The 22,110-nt window shown below is 42.1% G+C and overlaps 1 protein-coding gene and 1 non-coding gene across 6 annotated transcripts in view; one reads left to right on the top strand and one right to left on the bottom strand.

The window, feature by feature from the left end:
* Positions 1-19,970, bottom strand: part of ATP8A1 (ATPase phospholipid transporting 8A1) — a 214,507-nt gene extending 194,537 nt beyond the window's left edge. For 2 of the 4 annotated variants that reach the window (XM_074348531.1, XM_074348524.1), the window contains exon 1: positions 19,701-19,970. In XM_074348531.1, coding sequence (XP_074204632.1) covers positions 19,701-19,749 — 49 coding nt within the window. In that variant the 5' untranslated portion in view covers positions 19,750-19,970. The remainder of the gene's footprint in view (positions 1-19,700) is intronic. The other 2 variants (XM_074348539.1, XM_074348545.1) reach the window with 1 other exon arrangement.
* A 385-nt stretch (positions 19,971-20,355) lies between these two features.
* The window catches only part of LOC105074927 (uncharacterized), a 292,437-nt gene continuing 290,682 nt past the window's right edge, over positions 20,356-22,110 (top strand). Inside the window, exons 1-2 of one of the 2 annotated variants that reach the window (XR_012501088.1) lie at positions 20,356-20,652; positions 21,485-21,555. This is a non-coding gene — a transcript (uncharacterized LOC105074927). The remainder of the gene's footprint in view (positions 20,653-21,484; positions 21,556-22,110) is intronic. The other variant, XR_006727465.2, reaches the window with a different exon arrangement.

Raw genomic sequence — 22,110 nt, 5'->3', positions numbered from 1 at the left:
GGAACCTGCACAACAGCCAAAAGGCTTTCCCCATGTCCGGCTTCCTCACCCCTGCTCTCATGTTCACGCAGCTGTGATGCTGGCTCACCACCCTCCAGTGCGGTTAAGTCATAACAAAATGTAACAGAGAATGTGTATCTGCCCTGATGATGTTACACATAGTTACCTGCTTCAGAAAAACTGGTTCATCTTATAAAAGAGTTCACTTTTTTTCCCTCAAGAATTCTTCTCAAAATGAAGAAACTTTGCTTCTCAAATGTAGAATTGCTGATGGTCAGGGGGCCAGTGAGTACCAGAGCCAGGATAACATTTGGAAATGGATGAAGTCCAACTTAGTCCTAAAGCTTTAAAACTGACAGATACATCTATTCATTCAACAGTGACGCCTGACCTGGCCTCTCCCTCTAAGCACATTTCTCACTACGCCGTCTGCCACTTCAACACAGTTTTCCACTCCCAACCTTCTCCTAGCTCACGGCCTTGTCAACGCTGTTAGATGTCAAAGCAGTCTCCCTGACCATTCTTCCTCGAAGTGTCATCTACAAACATTTTGAGTATACAGTGGTTCTCTGACTACTCCAATATTAATCTTTTGACCTATATACTTAGGTATATAGTAACTGGTAACTGAGAATTAACATACTAGGTGTTACAGACGTAAAATTAACCTAATATGTGGAAGTAACATAAAGAACATTTCAGGGAAGTCCCCTGAATGCAATAAATGTTGATCAAATTTTCTATTTTAACATCAGGCCAACCAAAAATTCCCAGAACTTTATAGTCTTGTCCCTATCTTGACACCCCTAATATATCTTCCTGTTAGGACCTGACATTACCATACACGGTAAGTGATATTTTGATTTAAGTGTCTTTGTGGGAACTGATCTAAAAATAAACAAGTGTGAAAAACATATTGACATTATTTCTTGTCTAAAATAAGAAAAACAATGTCTTAACATGTCCCGCACTCATGCTGAACTGCAACAAGCTCCGAAAGCAGCACCGCAAATTCTAAGAGGCAGAAGCTGAAACGAGGCTCCCTGACATTCAGGGGAAAGGCTGTCCTGGAGCAGTGTGACATGGAAACCTGTGCTCGCCCAGGCTTGGGCCTCCCCCATAGCAAGCACTCAGTTTCTTTGGCTGCCAGCCTGGATGTTAACCTAGAAAAATAATCATCTTGGGCATGGCGAGTTACTGCAAAGAAGGAACACATGTATTGGCGCCAAATCACGCTTAACAAAGAAAGGAAGAAGAATAATGAAAGATAAAAGGAGTTTAATGATATCCCCTTGGGGACGACCCATAGTTCACTGGGTCTGACAAGAAGTAAGTGACTGAAACGTAGACTGAAAATTGGCACAGAGACGGACTGCACTAGCAATGAGGAGTTTCAACCACCAGACATCTACTAGGCATCTCCTAGAAGTCTCAATTAGCTAAAGGCATCGCTGACTTGTCTTGGCAGCAAATTTGTCTCTGAGAAGGTACGGGAAACAAGATGAGGAATTGCTACCATGGACTGGATTCTAATCAAAGCAGAAGTGACAGAGCAGTGATGACACTCACAGAAAACACAGCTGGACCAGAGAGCTTTCGGCAGTCAAAGAGGGAAACACCAGGCCAAGCCAGACGTGTTCTAGATGTCAGGAGGATGTATTTCAAGTTAACATCAAGACCTAAAAGGGGCAGAAGTCCGGAAGGCTGTCTGAAGTAACATGATGACTAACTGTGGAAGGTTCTATCAAGAGGGAAAAGAGAGGTGTGGTCAAAGAGACCACTGTCACAGTGCAGGAAGTCCTTGAACAAGGTAAAGCAGGTAAAAAGATCACCAGAAAGGTTGGAACTACGCTCACATAGTCAATAACAAATAATAACAGAAGCATGATCATCCAGGAATAGAGGAAAGGTGTTTTCAAAAATATTGGAGATTACCAAAATGTTTTCTCCCTTCCATCTGGACTACAGGAACTCAACGGGCTAGGTCTGCTGCCTGTAAAGATGGTGTACATTACCCGAGTCTGAACAATGATGCTATTAGCCAAATCGAAATCCTTAGCACTCTGTACTTCAACAAGGTATTCAGCTAGACCCTGTTCTTGTAGAACTGAGACCCACAATCCCACGATTATGTAACAATGTTGGATTCACAACTGGTCCACAAATTTCCATGGGGGGACTCAAACTGGAGCTCTCCTTTGGGTCCCTCCTTGCCTGCAACACCTTCTGAAGGAGCCTACCCTGGCTCACCCTTGGCCCCTACCATTCCTCTCCTCTCCTGGGCTTACTTGCTTGCACTGGGAGGGTGGAGTCAGGGTCAAGGGGCACCTGAGCAGCAGGGCCAACTGGACTTCCTTCTGGGAATGTGGACTTGTGATCCAGAGACCTAGGCAGGCAGGCTTGGCACTGAGCAAGGACCATCATGGCAAGTTGGGCTGGAGGGGGATGGGTCACAGTAAAGCCACGTGCATGGTGGAGGTGTGAAGAGGAGAATGGAGTAGATGTAGGGAGGAAAAACCAGGGAAACGCTGGGCAAAGTGAGAGACCCAAAGACTGAGTCCCACGAGGCTCTGCTGTGATCCAACAGGATCCCTTGACAGTCCCAGTAGATGCACAGCTTCCCAAAGACTGAGTCCCACAAGGCTCTGCTGTGATCCAACAGGATCCCTTGACAGTCCCAGTAGATGCACAGCTTCCCAAAGACTCGGGAGCCAGATTGCCAGGTTCCAATGACAGGATAAGGACATACATGGCAGGATTAATAAATGGGCAGAGGACACGAAAGAATCAATTCAGGAAGGTTGTGAGAGGTTGAATAAACTGAAGATCCTATACTAAGGCCTAAAAAAATCAACTGTGCAAATATAATATGGGGGATTCAGCCCAGCAAAACATGTAGAGAACAAAAGGTTTTATTGCTCTTATTACTTTCTTAAAAAGAAAGAACTTGCTAAAAATTAGAAGTGTCTGAGAATGCACAGGGCTATTTTACAAGGGGTGTGATTCCTGTCAGTGAGAGGTATTCAAGCAGGACCTGCACAACCAACCGCTAGCAGGTGCACACAAACAACATCATTTTGCTACTGCACTGTTCTCAGAATGAGCCAGGGAGTTTGATGGGCACCCACTTATCTCCATTGTGATTTTGCAAGAGAGAAAAAAATAATTCACTTTTTTTTTTTAAACACTGTCTCAAGTGTCAAAAACACCCAGTGAAGACAATAAATCCTACCTGCTAATTTGTGTCTTTGGAAAAGTCAGTGCAGCACACACAGCAGCATGAGTCACCCATGAGCAAGAACAGCTTTCTACTCTAGAGAACCAGACACTGCCCAGGATCAGGAAAAAGGTGATACTTTCCCACTGTCTACTGGTGACCAGCGGTGTCAGAGTCTGGCACGGGAAGTTTCCAACAAGTCTATCAACCAGGCTAGAAAAATTGGACAACCACAAAGGAGCACTGGAGAACTCCACCAGGTCCCAGCATGACCCTGAGAGCAGGCGTGCCTCTGGGGTGGCCTGCCTGCCAGCACCGTGGGGCAGTCATTAAAGAACTCACCGAGACTGGTCAGGCAAGACAGGCTCAGAGATACAGGAGTCACCTACACAAAAGCAAATGAGGCACGGCTGCCTTCGCTTTGTCAGGATGTGGCTCAAAAAGGAGACAGAAACCTCCACTAAAGCGGATTACGCAGGGATGTGTGAAAGACAGCTGGTGGGCCGCGAAGACTTCAAAGACCCAGCACGGTGCTGGGCGACATGAAAGCAGTGACACCCACACATTGTGAGACTGCACTCGGCCCAACCCAGCTCACAGGTGGAGCAAGAGCGAAGAAAGCACAGACTAAACCACCCAGTGCAGAAAGAGCCTCAAGATGCAATGCTGGTACCTCCGTGTACCACCGCGAATGAGAACTGAAATCAGCCCCTTAGATCTGCTGAGGTGTCTGTGGCCACTGCTGAGCAAAGTGCCATGGGCTCGTATTTGACAATAAGAAGACTCCACTGGAGAGGCTGTGGAGAAAAGGGAACCCTTCTACACTGCTGGTGGGAATGCAGTTTGGTGCAGCCACTGTGGAAAATAGTATGGAGATTCCTCAAAAGACTAGGAATAGACTTGCCATATGACCCAGGAATCCCGCTCCTGGGCATATATCCAGAAGGAACCCTACTTCAAAAAGACACCTGCACCTCAATGTTCATAGCAGCACTATTTACAATAGCCAAAATATGGAAACAGCCTAAATGTCCATTGACAGGTGACTGGATAAAGAAGAGGTGGTACATTTATACAATGGAATACCATTCAGCCATAAAAACCGACAACATAATGCCATTTGCAGCAACATGGATGCTCCTGGAGACTGTCATTCTAAGTGAAGTAAGCCAGAAAGAGAAAGAAAAATACCATATGAGATCGCGCATATGTGGAATCTAAAACAACAACAACAAAAAACAAAACATAAATACAAAACAGAAACAGACTCATAGACATAGAATACAAACTTGTGGTTGCCAAGGGGGCGGGAGGTGGGAAGGGACAGACTGGGCTTTCAAAATGTAGAATAGATAAACAAGACTATTCTGTATAGCACAGGAAATGTATACAAGATCTTGTGGTAGCTCACAGAGAAAAAAAATGTGACAATGAATATATGTATGTTCATGTATAACTGAAAAATTGTGCTCTACGCTGGAATTTGACTCAACATTGTAAAATGACTATAACTCAATAAAAAAAAGTTAAAAAAAAAAAAAAAGACTCCATGAGATTCAAAATCACTCCAGCAGGTTAAAAAGCTCAGCTCCCAAAATCTGAACAGCTTGATCTCATCCCAATCACTCATCAGACACAGATTCAAGTAACATTTGCTAAGCCTCTACTCAAGTGCTTTATTTTAATTTTCCACTCTGAAAGATGTCCCTGCAGTTTGGAGCAGCTCAGGAGCCAAAAGAACACGATGTTGACATAAAGAGTGTTCTCGTCAACTCTGAAGTCCCGGCGTTAAAACTATCAATCCCAAGCAGGTTAAGTCCATGCATCTCCCAGATGCCTAAAATCCACAGCAATGAGGAGCAGGTAACACACTAATAGTTATGTTTACTGAGGTTCTAAAGAATACTGAAAGAAGATGGAGGAAGTAGATGGAATTTAGGATAAATGCAATACTCTTTCCAAGAGAATAAAAAAAATGTGCACAAACATAACATATTTTGCCACATGTGGATCTTCTCGTTCTTCTCTAAAATGCGAGGAGGTTTTCAGTCCTTCATCCCAGTGTTTTCTATCTTAGTAAAAGGTGCCATCAATTTGGGCTCAGGGCCCAAAACTTTAGTCATTCTCAATGTCTTTAACATTCCACATCCTAGTCTTCAATAAATCTGTCCGATCTACCTTCAAACTATATCCTGAATCTGACCCATCACCTCCACTGATACCTAGTAGTCCAAGCCACTAACATCTTTCTTCATTTCAACTTCTACCTCCAAGATGAAATCTGAATTTCTAGGGGTGGAACCCAAGGATCAGCTACTTTCAAGCTCCTCAGGGAATTCTAATATGCAGCCAGGCTTGGTCTACCATCTAGCCAACAAGCAGATGATTTACTGGTAGGCAGTACTACCACTTTGCAAAAGGAAAACAGGAGTCTCAGAGAGGTTATATGACTTGCCCAAGGTCACCCAGCTTGGAAGACCCTAAAGTCAGATATCACTCCAGGCCCGCTGGGAGCCCTGTGTGCCTTATTTCATTTTTTCCTTAAGTCAATTATTTACAGGGTAGCAGCTTATGATGCTGAGGAAAGTGGGGGCAGTCTCAAGTTTTGTTGCTGACACAAAACCAATGCACTCTGCTTTTTAAGTGGCTACTATGTCGAACAGTCTGGTAGCAAACAGACTAAAGACACAAGGTATAAACAGTAAAGTTACTGATTCTATTAACTTGTGTCAATGGAAGTGAAAAAAGACAATCTCAGCTGGATATATGGAAAAACGTCTGATCTCTTATAAAGAAAACTATCAGTTCAGACGGAAGGTCTTGGTATTCAGGTTTAGTTAAAATTAAATCATATAGGAGAGTAGTTCACCGACCATAGGATAAATTCCACAGGGAAAATCACTTAACACAATCACTTAACAATTAAGGGAGAGTCAGTAGGCACCTGGGGAAATTAAGAGGGCTTTTTTCCTTCTTTGCTAATTATATTCACTTGGAAGTCAACAAACGGCCGACTCAGGTAATGATTCTTTCATTGAACTTTAAACAAAAAGATGTGAAAAAGTAGCCATCTGGGGTTAAACTGAGCCAGTGATTCAGAACTTTACCTGCCCCGTACCCCTGGTCAAATTCTGTCTAAGAAGATTTCCATCTGTAGAGTACAAGTAACATGATCACCTCAAAAAGTAAAGTCTAAATGCAAAAACAATGAGGATGGATGACAACATAAAGGCTAGAAGAGAATATAAAATTAAAAAAAGTCCCACAAAGGTGGGACACCATACACCTGACCTAAGGCACTTTGCCTTCCAGTCCTCGAAGTTTGAAGTAACAACCATCACCCTCTGAAGCCAGACCCCTGCATCCATCCATGAGGCCACAGAGAAATCACATCGGCTAAATTAAGAGTTTCAAAATAAGCTTCACCTCAGCAACCAGGGAAGACAGGTAAATTGGGACTTGTGGTAAGTTTCTGCTTTCTGGACATTAACCTGTAAAAGACTTATTAACATCGTGGTGAGATAAATCAATAATTGTAAACTAAAGAAAATAAACCCTTTGAAAATAAAGTAGCCACAGATGTTTCAGAGACTTTTTACCAAATTGTTAAGGTATTTCTTCCAGGTGAAAATAACTACATACGTAGGCTATCAATACGGGATGAATAAAGAGATTAATTACTACAACAAACTAAAAGTAAGTAGGTTAGCAAAAACTATAATGACACTGCAGAGAGGATCATATTCACCAGGCTCCCAGAGAAGATACAGCACCAGCTAAAAATAAACTGAATGTGTTTACTCTTCATTTGGTTGTACTGAACAGAATGTTTAATTCAGAATTTTAAAGAAAGTCTTCAAAAGAAAATAACTGAGTATCATCACATGAACTTTATCATGTCTGAGAGGAGAAAGCTAGAGAAGTGTAATTAGACTCATGAAGTAACTGGGCAATAAACAAAATATTTATCAAAAAAGAATCCATATGCTCATAGTGTCTTGGCCGGCAATCTATATGACTTCATACAGTCTATTCCTCCTCCTCTCTGCAAGCAAGGAAATTGAAAGAGCCACACCACTGTTTTTCAGCACTGTTGCACACCAGAATTGCCTGGGAGACAGAACATCAATGCGTGGTCCATAGGCCCAATGGATCAGACTGACTGACCTCACTGGCCAGGGAAGGGTCCAGGGATCAGTATTGTTTAGACAACCCCCATTTGATTCACTGTGTAGCCAGGGTTGAGCACTGCTGAGATACACAACGTGACTGTAAAACTGCCCATATTCTACAAGATTCCCACTGCCCTGGCCACACTGGGCACAGTTTCCATTAAAGACAGCAGAATCATTCTTCCTCATGCCATTTCTCTAACCTTTACTCACAGCTGTGGGAAAAAAAAAGTGACAAAAGCTGAGTAAGCCCACCTGATAATAATCATCACAGCCATTCTGGCATCCATGGTGGATTGAACCCAACTTAAGCTTAAGGTATAGAATGTACATCAGATTTGGGTAAAAATCTATACAGAGAGATTTCTTTCATTTCTTTGGTCAGAGATAGGACATGGCTTGAGGTTTTTTTGGCTTAGTTTTTTTTTAAAGTAGAATGAGACAGAGTAGAAGGGGACTGGACAGGATCAACTAGTCATAGCCATTAGGATGACAATACAGTGTCAGAGCAAGGGATCCGGGAAAAAACGGTCATGACAACAGGTGCGCTCGGAACCAAAGAACTCAAACATGGGGCAACAAGTTTGTCTAGATGAGCTGGCCAAGAGCAACAGCGGGGAAGATGAAAGCAAATGATATTTTGAGCCCTTGGCAGCCTGGTTTGTCACCACAACTCCTCACAAGTGCAGAGCCCTGGAGTCCAAGTGAGGGTCAGCGATCAGCGTCTCCTCTCTCAGAGCAGGGCAGGGCCCCCAGTTCCGGAGCTCTGCGAGCTGCTGTGACACGCACTAAAGGTCAAGGAAGGGGTGACAGTGTGATTCAGGCCACATCCTTATGGTGCTAAGTCGAGCTCCCTAGAGGTAGGAGACATCTAAGGTTTCCAGGGCTGGGGGAGGGCTAACTCTGCATGGGGGTTAAGGAGGAATGAGGGGGAAAGATGGACTGCAGATGCTGGAAGAAGATTTTTTCATAACAAGTTGGCTTTAAAACCAAAGTAAGCAAAAGAGACCTAAGCCAATTACAGCAGCTCAGCTATTCTCAACTGGTGTCAGAACAAGCCATCTCTCTGACTCACCCCTGTGAACCACTGTTTGCTTGCTTCACTCATGAAGGCCAGTCTGTATTCTAGATAGATCTGGCCCATTAATGCGGCTTCCTGGTCCAGTGCCTAGACTGGTTTCAACCTTCATAGCAGCAGGGTCTACCTAAATTATCACCTGACTAATCCAGTCCCATTAAGTACAACCCCAGATGGATCAAGGTAAGTCCTCCTCAAAGATGGCTTAAGCAACTCCAATGAAGAGGCCCAATTCAAAACAGCCACTTCCCTTTGCCCAGTCAACTCAACATGTAAATGACCAGAAGCCAAGTTCTACAGTCCCCTTAGATTAACAAAACTGATGGCAACGATGTATATGAAAGCATATTACCCAAAGTTACTATCTAGGCACACACATTCATGTTAACCTTTAAGGGAAAACCAACAGGAAGGTAGGGCAGAATGCGTTTATCAAATCTATTTAAGAAGAATTGTTTTTAATGGGACCAAAACAACAGGTTTCAACAGATGCTATGATGAACTTACATAAAACCTCTAAACTGCCACAAGGGCCACGTCAAAAGCAGTATTATCCAAGCACTAATACATCCATCGTGTGAGGTTTTATGAGGACATTCGAGAAGTCCTTCTGTTGTAAGGAAGGAAGTTAAAGGCTTAAAATCTCTACTTAAGAGAGAAGTATGTTTACACATGTACTTTTAATAAACTGACTTTGAGACATGATTTCTGTTATAAAATTTTATGTTCTGAAAAAGTCTAGTAAATCCTCACATGTCAGCCCAAGCTAGAGGTGTAACCTATAGCTGTGCTGTCTAGTATGACAGCCACTCACCATGTGTGACAACTGAGCATGTGAAATGGGGCTAGTTTAATTGAGATGTACTGTAAATATAAAATATACCGCAGATTTAGAAAACTTAGTACAAAAAAAGCAAACTAATTCATTACTAGTTTTTATATCAGTAACATGATGAAATAATATTTTGGATATATTAGGTTGAAGAAAATATATTATTAAAACTAATTTCACCTATTTCTTTTTTTTATTATTAACAATGTAACTACTAGAATATTTCAAAGTACATATGTGTCTAGCATTTGTGGCTCATATTTACTTTCTTTTGGTGCTGATCTAAGACACGAATGAAAATTTGATACAAGTAGATTCCATGGAACTATTAAATTCCAGCTGGTCTAAATTCTGACCTTTACTCCCAGCAGACAGGATGAAAAAGAGCAATATGTTGGCTATTCTGTAAGAGCTATGTGAAACCTTAGAAGTAGTAAGTTGGAACCAGAGTCCACAAAAACCCAGCTGATAAAAAATGAACAAATTTTGCTGAAGAAACAGGGTAACCAAAATACACCTGGTCAAGTCTAATTAATTGAAAACTTTGTTTAAAAATACTTTGCTTTATAATATAGAATTTAAAAACCTATGGAGATGAACATTAACTGAAAAATTATTTAAAATGAAAGAATTCAGACTGACAGTTTCAATAACAGTCACAAACAAAAATACACAATTTTAGGAAGTATCCATTCACAGTATCTTCATAAAACACATATCTTCTAGGAACAAATCATTAAAATGGACAGGATTTATTTTAAGAAAACTCTCCCCAGCACATGAAAGAAATACCAACAAATGGAGAGAAATACTAAGCTTAAACAACTCAGAATATGAAAGATGTCAATCCTCTCAATATAAATCTATGAAATTAATGCAACCCCAGTAAATATCCCAACACATTAACTAGATTCAGTGATGCACTCATTGGTTCAAGTGGAAAAATAAACATAAAGATAGCCAGGAAAAGTTACAGGAAAGAGCAGTGATAGGACAGCTATAAGGATTTATTTTTATTAATTGTAATAAAGGAATTTGATACTAGGGACCAAAAGAGACAGACCAAAATCGAGAGGGGAGGGAGAGACTGACTCCAGACATGACTCAATTGTGTATATAAATTTAGTATACAAAAGAAGCACCTCAAACCAGTGCGGGAAGACTGGATTATTAAATATATGGTTATCAAGTCAGGTGGATAATAATTTGAGGAAAAAAGATACATCTACCTCATATAACAAAAGAAATCCCACAGTTATTAAATATGTAAAGATAAAAGATAAACTGTAACAGAGAAAAGAGAATGTACTTAACATCTGATAAGCTCTTAAAATTCAATACAAGATAATCTTCATAAAGGAACTTACAATGAATAAACAGCTCTGAAAAAAATAGAAATAATTTCTAAACTAACCAAAATGCATTCAACTTAATAAGTACAGCAAAGTAAACTTAAAGATTCATTTTTTTGTGTTATATATTCAGAAGGATAAAAAAGAAGACACCCAGTGCTGGGGAAGGGGGAGAAAAACAGGCAGGCTTGTTCATTTTCAGTGGGGGATATAAACTGGTCAAATCTTTCTAGTATTTTTTTTACCGTCATTAAAAACAGGTACATATATTTGACCCAGAAATCCCTTTTCTCAAAGATTTTTCTTACAAAGAAATAATCAGGAAAGTGTGCCAAGATGTATAAAAACGCTTATTTGAGAGTGGTTTAAAAACAACAACCTGGAATGACCTATATGTCCACCCATAGAGGATTCCTTAGTAAATTATTATTTACTAACACAGAAGTTCTCAGCTGCTGTAAAATTCATGATCTATGCATTCAACAAATAGTGCCAAGCAGTTCTCTAGGTACTGAGGATGTAAGTGGTGACAGTAAACAGCCCTTCCCATAGGGGAAGGTGGTCAAAGATACAAACTTCCAGTTAAAAGATAACTAAGTTCTGAAGATGTAATGTACAGGATGGTGACTGTACCTAACAAGACTGTTCTGTATATTTGAAGTTGCTAAGAGAGCAGATTTTAAAAGTTTTTATCACAGGGAAAAACATTTGAAACTATGTAAGGTAATGGATATTAACTACATTTATTGTGGTGATCCCTTTGCAATACTGCATATACAAATAACAAATCATGTACCCCTTAAACTAATATAATGTATCAATCATATCTCAATAGAAGTAGAAAAAATAAAATTAAAAACCCCATCCTTCATGGAGTTTATATAAACTATATCTGATAGGCAAGGATGTCCATGAAATACTAAGGGGGAAGAAAAAGATTAAAAACAGAGTATGAGCTGATTTTTCTTAACAAATGTATATATTTCTACTCTCCTGCAGAATAGTTGGAAAGGATATATGTTAAATGGTTATATTTGGAAGGCATAATTCGGGGTGATTTTTACAGTCCTCTTGACACCTCCTTGCAGTGTGAGTTTTTTCCAATGAGCAGGTGTTATTTCTACTATCAAGAGAACAAAATTAAGCTCTTCCATTAGAAACAAAGTTCGGAGTCACCCATTCATCTGACAAACATGGTGGGCAACTGGATGGCAGGCAAAGCTGTCAGTGCAGAGCACACAGCAGTGAACAGATCACACAAAAAATTGCCCCCTTTGTGGTGCTCAGGTTCTAGTAGGAAGGTATCAAATAGGTCTGATTATAAGGCATTTGTAGGTCATCTCATCGCTAGGTCGTAAGATTCCTTTAATTCAACCAATATCTGAGCTCCTAACTCCACTCCAGGCAATGTCCTCGGTTAGCAGCGTATCAGTGAATAAAACAGACAAAACCCCCTGCTTTTAGGGAGGATAAAGTCTCCACCCAGAGGATGAGAGCATGGAAAGATGTGGGTTCTAGCGAAGAGTGAAGTGAAACTGTTGCCTTTACATTTACATTTTAATGAAACCGTGTGGATAGAGAGCCAGGCAGCCGACATTTCACCAACTTCAAAAGTACACTCTGATCAAGGGGGCGGGGGCTGGGAAGGGACAGATTGGGATTTCAAAATGCAGAATACATAAACAAGATTATACTGTATAGCACAGGGAAATGTATACAAGATCTTACGGTAGCTCACAGAGAAAAAAATGTGACAATGAATATATACATGTTCATGTATAACTGAAAAATTGTGCTCTTCACTCGAATTTGACACAACATTGTAAAATGATTATAATTCAAAAAATGTTAAAAAAAAAAACCTAGTGGACATGAAAACATTATAAAAACCTTTCTGAAATGTGATTCAATTTTCACATAAAGTCTTGAAAGTGCTCTTACCCAGATTCATTTTCAGAAATATCGATAAATTAAAAAAAAAAGTACACTCTGATCTATGCCAACGTTTCTATGGCTATAAGGTAGGCACCTGATTTATTTCTCATCATTTTTGAAATGATATAATGAAAAAAAATGAATGATGCACTATAGATTAAAAAACCTAAAATAAATACATCCGCCACAGTTATTATCTCGATTACGCGGAGCAAAATGACATGCATTGGGGATTCTCAAATGTTGATCACATGAAGCACCACCATGCTCACACACCTTCTCTCACTCACAGTGCCAGGTCAGTTAGAAGTCTTTAACTCATTTCCACATTTCCTATGGGGCCTCCTTCAGTCACCACACCTTTCTGTCCCACCATCCAATTAGCTGGCACACAGCAGGTGCATAATACATTCTTGCTAAAGGAACAAAAGAGCTTAGTCATCTTTTACCTGGACAAATAGTCTCCTAAAATTTTCCTTTGAACAATTCTTTAAGAAAATTACCTTAATGCTCATTTTGTCATCTTTGACGTAAATGAAACGTAGTACTCTTTATAATTGCAAACATTTTAAAGGTGCCATTTACACAGACGAGTTGAGGAAAACAATCCCTAGGACAACTCCTAAATTTATCACTTCACACACGTTTTACATAATCAAATGAGTGTCTTACATTTTAGCACCACGATTCAGCAGAAGAAAACGCAATCCACTGGACAGATACGTTTTGTGTGTGTGTGTGTGTGTGTGCGCGCATTTCCTTAGTTTTGAACAATTCAATGGTCATTATTTTGTAAATTATGAGCTCTAGAACACCTCTTTTATTCCAGCCAGAGCTTCTGACAATCTGAGTATCTGATGGTGACTGTGCCTACCCCACGATTACTTTTCCTTTTTCCCTTAGGAATAAAACACTGAGTACTGGACCCGTTAGAAAACTTCATTTCCCCGCTTCCCTTGCAGAGGGAGCCAATGAAAAATTAGCATTCGTCTGTGTGTGGTATTTCCAGGGAAACCTTTTGGTCTCTCAGCCTTCCTTTTTTTACTACCTGGAAGTCTGACACAATGGCTGGAACGTCAGCAACCAGGCTATGATTTTATGGAAATTATACGCTCAGGTGGGGGAAGCAGAAAGGCATAAGGAGCCCATGTTGCTTATGACTCTAGGCAGTGAGCCTAGCTGACCCGGGCTGCCTCCACGTTAGTTTTACAAAAGTGAGAAAAACTCTGTTTTGTGTAATCTCAGTCTCTGTTTCTAGCATTCCTAAGGACCTATGTGAATTAGCTGGAGTAGAAGTGAAGAGACCTACAATGCTTTATCTACAATGCTTTATCTAATCTTGCTTCCTGGCCAATTAATCTACTATTAGGGTTCCAACTATTACCTCTGAACTTCAGATTCCCATTTGGTTTTTCCCACATCGAACCTCCAAATTTCTAAGTATCCTCAAAACATACCAATTTGGATGTCCCACAATTACTTCAAAATTTATTGCCTTGACCCTCCTCAATTTCTTTATCTTTTAATAGATTTTCCCAGTTAACCAGGTTCAAGACTGTAAAGCAAGTTTCTTAAAACGTGTTTCACCTGCACCAGAATACTCTGGGCAGCTCATTAGGACTGCAGCCCCACAGCAGATCTACTGAACAGAATCCTTATGAGCCAGCCCAGGAAACTGCGGTTTTAGTGAGATACCTGGGATCTTGTAACATTAAAATTTGAAATTATTGCTTGAGAATTTCCTTTTATTTAATCTATCTATCTCCTGCAATATATTCACTACATCACTATGTCCTACGATGTGAGCCTTGTGACCTCATTTCCTACCATTCTCCCTCTCCCTGTTCCTTTAACACTCGAGTCTCTCCTTCCTTGGGGCCTCTACCTGGAAGATACTTCCCCAGATTCCCACCAGGCTAACCCCTTCACCTCCTCCACATCAACTTTTCAATGAAGGCTAGCCTCTCCAACCTATTTAAAATTAAAATTCATCCATCAACCTTACACATCTTACCTTCTCCCATTTTCCCCATAGCATTTACCACATACATTCTATGATTTGCTAATCTTGTTGTTTGCTTTGTCTCTTGCCTCACTAGAACATGAGCACCTCCAGGGCAGGGTCTTTTCTATTCATCTGTTCAGTGATGTACCTGGAGTATCTAGAACAGTGCTGATAGGACTTCAACAGATAGCTGTCGAATGAGTTCATGATTTACTGAGAAATAGCTCTAGTTTCTGTCTTCCCACTCCAATACTAACACTGGCCTTTGTCATTTTTAGACCTTTAAAAACAACAACAACAACAACAACAAAAACCCAATAGAGTCTATCTGCAGCGTCATTCCTTCCAGACCATCCAACACACTTCCAGGCTTATCTTCCTGAGATTCTTCTTTGGAGATGCCACTCCCCTATGATGATTTGGCTCCTAACCGGCCCAGTTAGAGATATACATGGGCATCATGCTTGAATGAGAAATTGGATGAGATGAACTCTAAGATGCTTTTCAAATATTCGATTCAATACCCAAATGACTCATCTTGGCATTTAAAATGCTCTGTAATCATCCAAATTTACATCATATTTCTTTCAAGTTTCCCTCTGCTCCTGGCCAGTTTCCTTAAGAACTCTCAAATGAGCCACACTTACTTTCACCACGTTTTCAGCTGGTTACCTTCAACGCCCTCCTGACTGCTGAAGTAGATGGCAGTAACTTGGGACCTTTGAACCTGGGTACCCGGACTGACCTGCAGGCCAGCATCATCCAGCATTACCTGTGAGCTTGTCAGAAATGCATCTCCAGCCATACCGATTTAGAAGTTGCATTGAGCAAGATTCCCAGGTGACTCGTGTGCACCTTAAAGTTTAAGAAGCCTTGTGTGAGCACTCACTTCAAATCGTTTCCTCAATGGGAAGTCTGTGCGGCAGGCCTCCTGTTCCTATGTCTTGATCTTCCACAGATCTTTGTTAACCATAGCAAGCAAGTCATTTAATTAATAACATCCCTTCTTAGACTATTTATTTTTTATTTCATGGAAGTCCTTTCTCCCTAATTTGGTTGTAAATAACTTGCACATAGAATAGCCCTGCATCCGGCCAACCTGGATAGAGGGAAAGGAAACCCATTCAAGTTACTTCAAGGGAAAAAAGAACCTGTTCTAAGGCTACCTGGGAACTGGGACTAGAAGAGTCAGGGAGGGAGATGCTCCAGGGTCTGGCCACCGTCTCTCAGCATCTGTGTCTCTGCCTCACTCTCTCCATCCAGTCCATTGTCTCTCCTCTCTCTCCCTGTTCATGCAGTTTCTGCTTCTCATATCAGCAGCACGTGCATGACCCATCACAGCCAGCTGTTCTCCCCCCTCCCAGCCTATTCTTCTCTGCCCCTTTCCGCTTCCACTTCTACTCTCTGAGCTTCACTTTTCCCATGAGAGACATAATCATCACAGAGCATCTTTCTGAGACAAGTCACCAGGTTACAAGTGTCTGAGACACCTGTGGATTGTCTGCCCTTGGGTCAGAAGCCTACCCTGGTCCAAGCAACTGGTGTCAAGGGGGATGCAGTTGAGAACAAGGCTCTTTAGGCAGCAGGTCAAAAGAGACTATTTCTTAGGAAAGAAAAGTGTGGGCAGAGCAGGCAATGAGCCACATCACCAGCCCACAGAATCATTATTTATGTTGTCCTCACCACAGTCCTGAGCAAAACGCTAAGCACATAATAAACTGAAACCAACCAATATGGGAGGAAGGGTTGTTCACCAAGTGCCACTATGCCCCTGGCACTGTGCCGGACGCACAGGGAGTGGAAACAGTCTGTTGACTGTTTTAATAGTCTTAAATAAGACAATCTAAAGTCATATTTTAATTAAAAAGTCAAATTTTAATTAAAAAATAAAGTCACGCTTAACTTATTTAATAGTCTTAAACAAGAAACAGTTATTGTTTCCCAGAGCTCCTAATTTAAATGTGTCACTGACCTAGCTACTTGACCTTGGACAAGTTATCTCAACCACCTGGGCCACAGCTTCCTCAACTGACAGATGGGATCATCTTCACCAACCTCCAGAATACGATAAAGTCCTGTAAGGTAACCCTTCTAAAAAAGCTTTAAAAAATACACATGCTATATTCAATTTCTTTTAATGAGCTGTAATGGAAAAGAATCTGAAAAAAAATATACGTATGTGTATGTAGAACTGAATCGCCTTGCTGTACACCTGAAACTAACATTGTAAATCAACTACACTTCAATAAAAAATAAGAATTAAAAAAAAAAAAAAACAATACTGTAGCCTCTCAACACTTAACAAAACCCTCTCAAATGGCACAGGTTTTACATTGCTTTTTGTTCCTGTCTCTTTTCCCATTTCCCACAATACAGAAACCAACTGCTATCATTGGACAGAACAATCCCAACTATTACCACTATATGTTCATTACTTATATGGCTCATTCAAATGATGATTAAGGAAATTCATTCACTATTATCAAAAAGACAACAAATAACAAGTGTTGGCAAGGACGTGGAGAAAGGGGAACCCTTGTGCATTGTTGGTGGAAGTGTAAATTGGTGCAGCCACTATGGAAAACAGCATGGAGGTTCCTCAAAAAATTAAAAATAGAACTACCATATGATCCAACAATTTCTTTCTGCATATTTATCCAAAGAAAACAAAAACACGAATTAGAAAAGATACATGTATCACTATTTTCACTGCAGCATCATTTATAATAACCCAGATATGGAAACAACCTAAGTGCCCATCAAGAGATGAATAAATAAAGATGCATGTGTGTGCATGTGTGCGTAAAATGGAATATTACTCAACCAAAAAAGGAATGAAATCTTGCCATTTGTGACAACATGGATGGACCTAGAGGGTATTATGCTAAGTGAAATAAGTTAGAGAAAGACAAATACTGAATGATTTCACTTATACGTGGAATCTAAAAAACAAAAGTAATGAACAAACATAACAAAAGAGAAACAGACATAAATACAGAGAACAGATAGTGGTTGCCAGTGGGGATAGGGGTGAGGGGATGCAAGGAATAGGTGAGGAAGATTAAGAGGTACAAACCTCCAGTTTCAAAATATATGAGTCACAGGTATGAAACGTACAGTGTGGGGAATATAGTCAATAATTATGTAAGACCTTTGTATGGTGAAAGATGATAACTAGACATGGTGATCATTTTGCAATGTATTGAAATACTGAATTGCTATGTTGTGTAACTGGAACTAACAGTGTTGTAGGTCAATTATACTTCAAAAACAAACAAACAAACTCATAGAAAAAGATCAGGTTTGTGGTTACCACAGGTGGAGTGTAAGGGGAGGGGAAACTGAATGAAGGGAGTCAAAAGGCAAAAAGTTCCAGTTATAAGATAAATAAGTACTAGGGACGTAATGTATAACACGATACATATAATTATGTTTATATACAAAAGTTGTATGTTATACATGAAATTTGTTGAGAGCAAATCTCAAGAAAAAAATTTTTTCTATATCTTTAATTTTGTATCTATATGAGTTGATGGATGTTCACTAAATTTAATATGGTAATCATTTCATGATATATATAAGTCAAATTATCATGCTGTACACCTTAAACTTACACAATGTTGTATGTCAATTATATTTCAATAAAACTGGAAGAAAAAATAAGAAAAAAGAAAATTCATTCATTTCAGAAGCATAAAAAAGAATACATTTTTACTGTGTACGTTTTAAAATAACAGTATCATTTATTCAAATGTGCATCCCAAACAGTAATGCCCTGTGTATTTTTTCATTATATTACAGATAACAGTAAGTACATACTAAATTCCTAAGTAGGACACAGGTTAGTTTTGACTCGTTGTGGCCTTTTCCCCACAACAGTTATTGAGTATTTCCTAAGTGCCATAATCAGAAAATCATAGCTGTTAGAGCCTAGAACTCCCTTTTTAACATGGGGACTCTGAGGAAGGAAAATAATAACATGGTCTGCCTCGAACCCCTGCAATTCGATTCTTCTAACTTCCATTTATTATTATTTTTTCTAAAACCACTTTGACACTTGTCAAATATTAAAGGGTGAAGTTGGGGAGGTGTGTAGGGGTGAAGGATGGACATCAGTGATGATGGCAAGACAGATTAGTTCATAAAATACGTTACGCCACCCTTTGCAGGATTCAAGCATGGGTTTATGGGAGAGAAAACAAAACAAAACTCGAGATATGTATAATCTTGGCTTTGTCGTGAGCAAAATGAAAAAAATATTTACCAGGTGACTGTCACATGCTGTGCAGGATGCCGAGGGCTCCTCGGAGAGGATGAGGAACATCTGGACCCTCCAAAAGCTTACTTCCCTTTACCCTCGGGCATCTGTTGCTCATTGCTGACAAGTGTAGCCATTCAACAGCTGGTCCCCGGTGGAGCAAAGAAAACAGCTTCCACCTTGCTAAAAAGTCAGCTCACCTGGCCAAAGCGCAGGTATCAGGCGAAGGGAAAAACGAAAAACAAAACCTCTGACACTTGAGACGGCAGCTGGGTGAGACTCGGCTGCAGGAGGCAGAACTGCAGAGACTAACGCACAGCACACGCCGAGCGACCAACCCCAGCGACGGCTCCTCTAGCTAGGAGGGGCGAGGGGCTGTGGATCAAAGAATCCTGCAGCCTGGGAAGAGCAAATCCGCTTCTCAGGGAGCCATGCTGTGGGGGCTGCACTAGGGTGGGCGGCGGGTTGGGGATGTGCTCCCTAGAATGAAGAGGCAGAGTGGAGACAGGGAGGTTCGTGCGCTAGTGGGGAGGGAGGTGGGCAGGGCGAGAGCGCTCGGTGACAGACCGAAGAGTCACGCTGCAGTGTAAAGCGAGCCTTGGGGATCCCGCCGAGGACACCAATTCCGGAGCTCTGCAGCTGGGAAGGGGTCTGCCAGGGCACCGAAAGCGGCGCTGGGAGAAGGTTTCACTAGGGATCAGTCGCGACAGCTAGACTTTCTTGGGGGAGAGGTGGGACGGGGGATCTCTTCCCCGACACACACACAAACACACACCGCCAGACCCCAGGCTGGCTCCAAGCCGTCCCCGCGCGCGCTCCCCACCCAGCCCCGTGCTGCGGCGGCCACTCACCCTCCGCGCGGGAGCGGATCTCCGACACGGTCCTCCGCATGGTGGGCATCCTGGCAGCCGCCGCAGGTGGGTCTTCCGACCAGACTCTGCACCTGTCACGGCGCCGCGCCGAGCGCTCAGCAGCCGCGCGGGCCCAGCCGTCCGCCTAGAGCTGCGCCGCTGCCGGCGCGGCCCTACCGCACCGGCAGGAGAAGGAAGAGGCAGCGAAGGTGGCGGCGACCGCAGAACTGGGCGAGCTCAGCCTGCAGACGCGGAGGGGGCGGCCCGGGGAGGGGCGGAGCACGGACGCCGGCGCCGGGGGAGGGGTCGTCGGAGCGCGCGCTCACTCGCTCCCGCGGAAGCGCGGCCGGGAAGGCGGGAGAGGGGCGGGGAGATACCTGGGAGAGCCCCCCTCCGCCCCGCCCCGCCCCGCCCCGCCCCGCCCCGCCCCGCCCCGCTAAGGACCGTACCACCCCTGCGGCGGTGGGGGGGAGATCAGCTACCGGCCTCTGGGCTCCGCCCAGCGGCTTCGGCTCGACCTGTCCTTCGTCAACACCTTTGCGATTCTCCCCTCTTAGCCGGAGAGGAAGGGGTGTTCTAGCTCCTGCGTCCTCGGACATCCCCTCCCGCCACCCTCTGGTTTTAATAACAATGGAGTCGCCCGTGGTCGGAAAAGTGGGGTTGGGTCTGAGTGGGCGGGAGAGGCCAAAGGGCTTGGGGTGAGGAGGTTTAAGGCCTTGCTTGAGCAAGGACAGGGGACCGCGTGTTCGCCCCTGGCAGCCCTCGGGGCCTGAGCCACACTTGCTTCCTCGCGTGGCCCACGAGCAACAGGCTCTGAGGTCGGGGCTCCCCAGGCGCCCGGGCTCCTCCTGCCCGCGGTGCTCGCGTGCGTCAGGGCCGGCGCCTCCCGCCCGTGCGTGCTGTGCAGCCTGCCCAAGCTGTGGACTTGAAATAAAATCAACTGTTGGGTCAGGTGCTTCAAAAAGGACTTTGTTGTTTTGGGTTTTAGGTTTTAGTCAAACCTGCAGGAAGTTGGGGGCAGTAGTTTTACCTGAGAAAGGGAGAGGAATCCTAGTGTAAAATCCATAAGTACAGTAAATTTTCCTTTGCTTCACATCCTAGAGATAATCACAACCTTGTTGCCTTTTATTTTGTATACAGAGATCTATGCTAACAAGTTATCAAAGCAAGTTCCGTGTTTTTTATTTATCGCGTATTTCATCTTTAAGTTATGTAAGTTTTCATGTATTTTCTGATGGGTGGCTCAGATGGCAAGAAAGGAATAAATTAAATTAGAAGCAATTTGCTTCTTCCCTTATCTTATGCTCTTCCTCCAGTACTAGATGGAAGAGCCTTACATGGAGGCCTTTTATGTAAACAGCTTTCAGGTTCTTAGGGGAGAGATCTGGAGAGGCTTGAACAGAGAGTGAAGTGATTATTCCCAAGCCTCAAGTAAAAATAAAATAAAGCCTGCTAATAGCATCTTATCTCTATTTGTGGTATTTCCTCTGCCTCCTGCAGGTAGCATTTGCTAATCAGCACCCTGCCCTACATTAATACTGAGTCAGGCAGTCGATGCATATTTATGAAGAACCCCCTCTACTTGGCTCTGATTCAGAGGCTGGGGTTAGAACAAAGAAAATGTATTTCCAGTGTTCATGAAACATTGCAGGATAGAGCAGGTCTCAGATAAATGTGTTTGTTTCAGTGATGGTCTTGATTTATAAGTACGGTCTTCTAAAAGTAGGAAATGAACACACAGCCTTTTTAGGACAGTCATCACTGGCACTTTTTATTCCTTCCAGGTCCAGGATCTCCTTGTACAAAACAGACTCCCTCTGGCTCGATGAACATGTGTCTGAAAAAAATTAAAAGGGTAAGTGCCACAAGGAAATTAAAAAAAAAAATCAGCTTTAAAATTTAGTGAACAGAAACCATAGAAAATGCAGTTCTTTTACTGTTAACAATTTAGGCATAATTGTGTATAAAGCCAGAACCAGTTTTTTTTCAAAGTCAGTGCGCAGCAGCATGAATATTTCATTTATGGCAATCACCTTTGTAATTCCTATGGGCCCTCCAATGAAGTTCAATTCTGCTTATTTGCAAATAATAATTAACTGAATGGAGTTCCAGAGATAATACCGATACTGGGGATTGAACCCAGGACCTCGTGCATGCTAAGCATGTGCTCTACCACTGAGCTATTACCCACTCCCCACTCACACCCAAGAACAATCTATTTAATATGTCTCTGTGTGTGTGTGTATCCCATTAACAACCCATCAGCAAAATTGACAACATACTCATACAAGAAATGGCAACAGTCTCGGACACAGAGAACATTGCATGATGTAGTGTGCCCTTTCCCAAGTTGTGTTAATTGCTTTATCCACAATGGCAAGAGTATCCTGCCTAACTCATTTCTGAAAAA

This window comes from Camelus bactrianus, chromosome 2 (assembly GCF_048773025.1).
Source record: "Camelus bactrianus isolate YW-2024 breed Bactrian camel chromosome 2, ASM4877302v1, whole genome shotgun sequence".
NCBI classification, from domain to species: domain Eukaryota; kingdom Metazoa; phylum Chordata; class Mammalia; order Artiodactyla; family Camelidae; genus Camelus; species Camelus bactrianus.
Note: the sequence above shows the minus strand (reverse complement) of the source record. Positions and strands in the feature narration are given on the sequence as shown.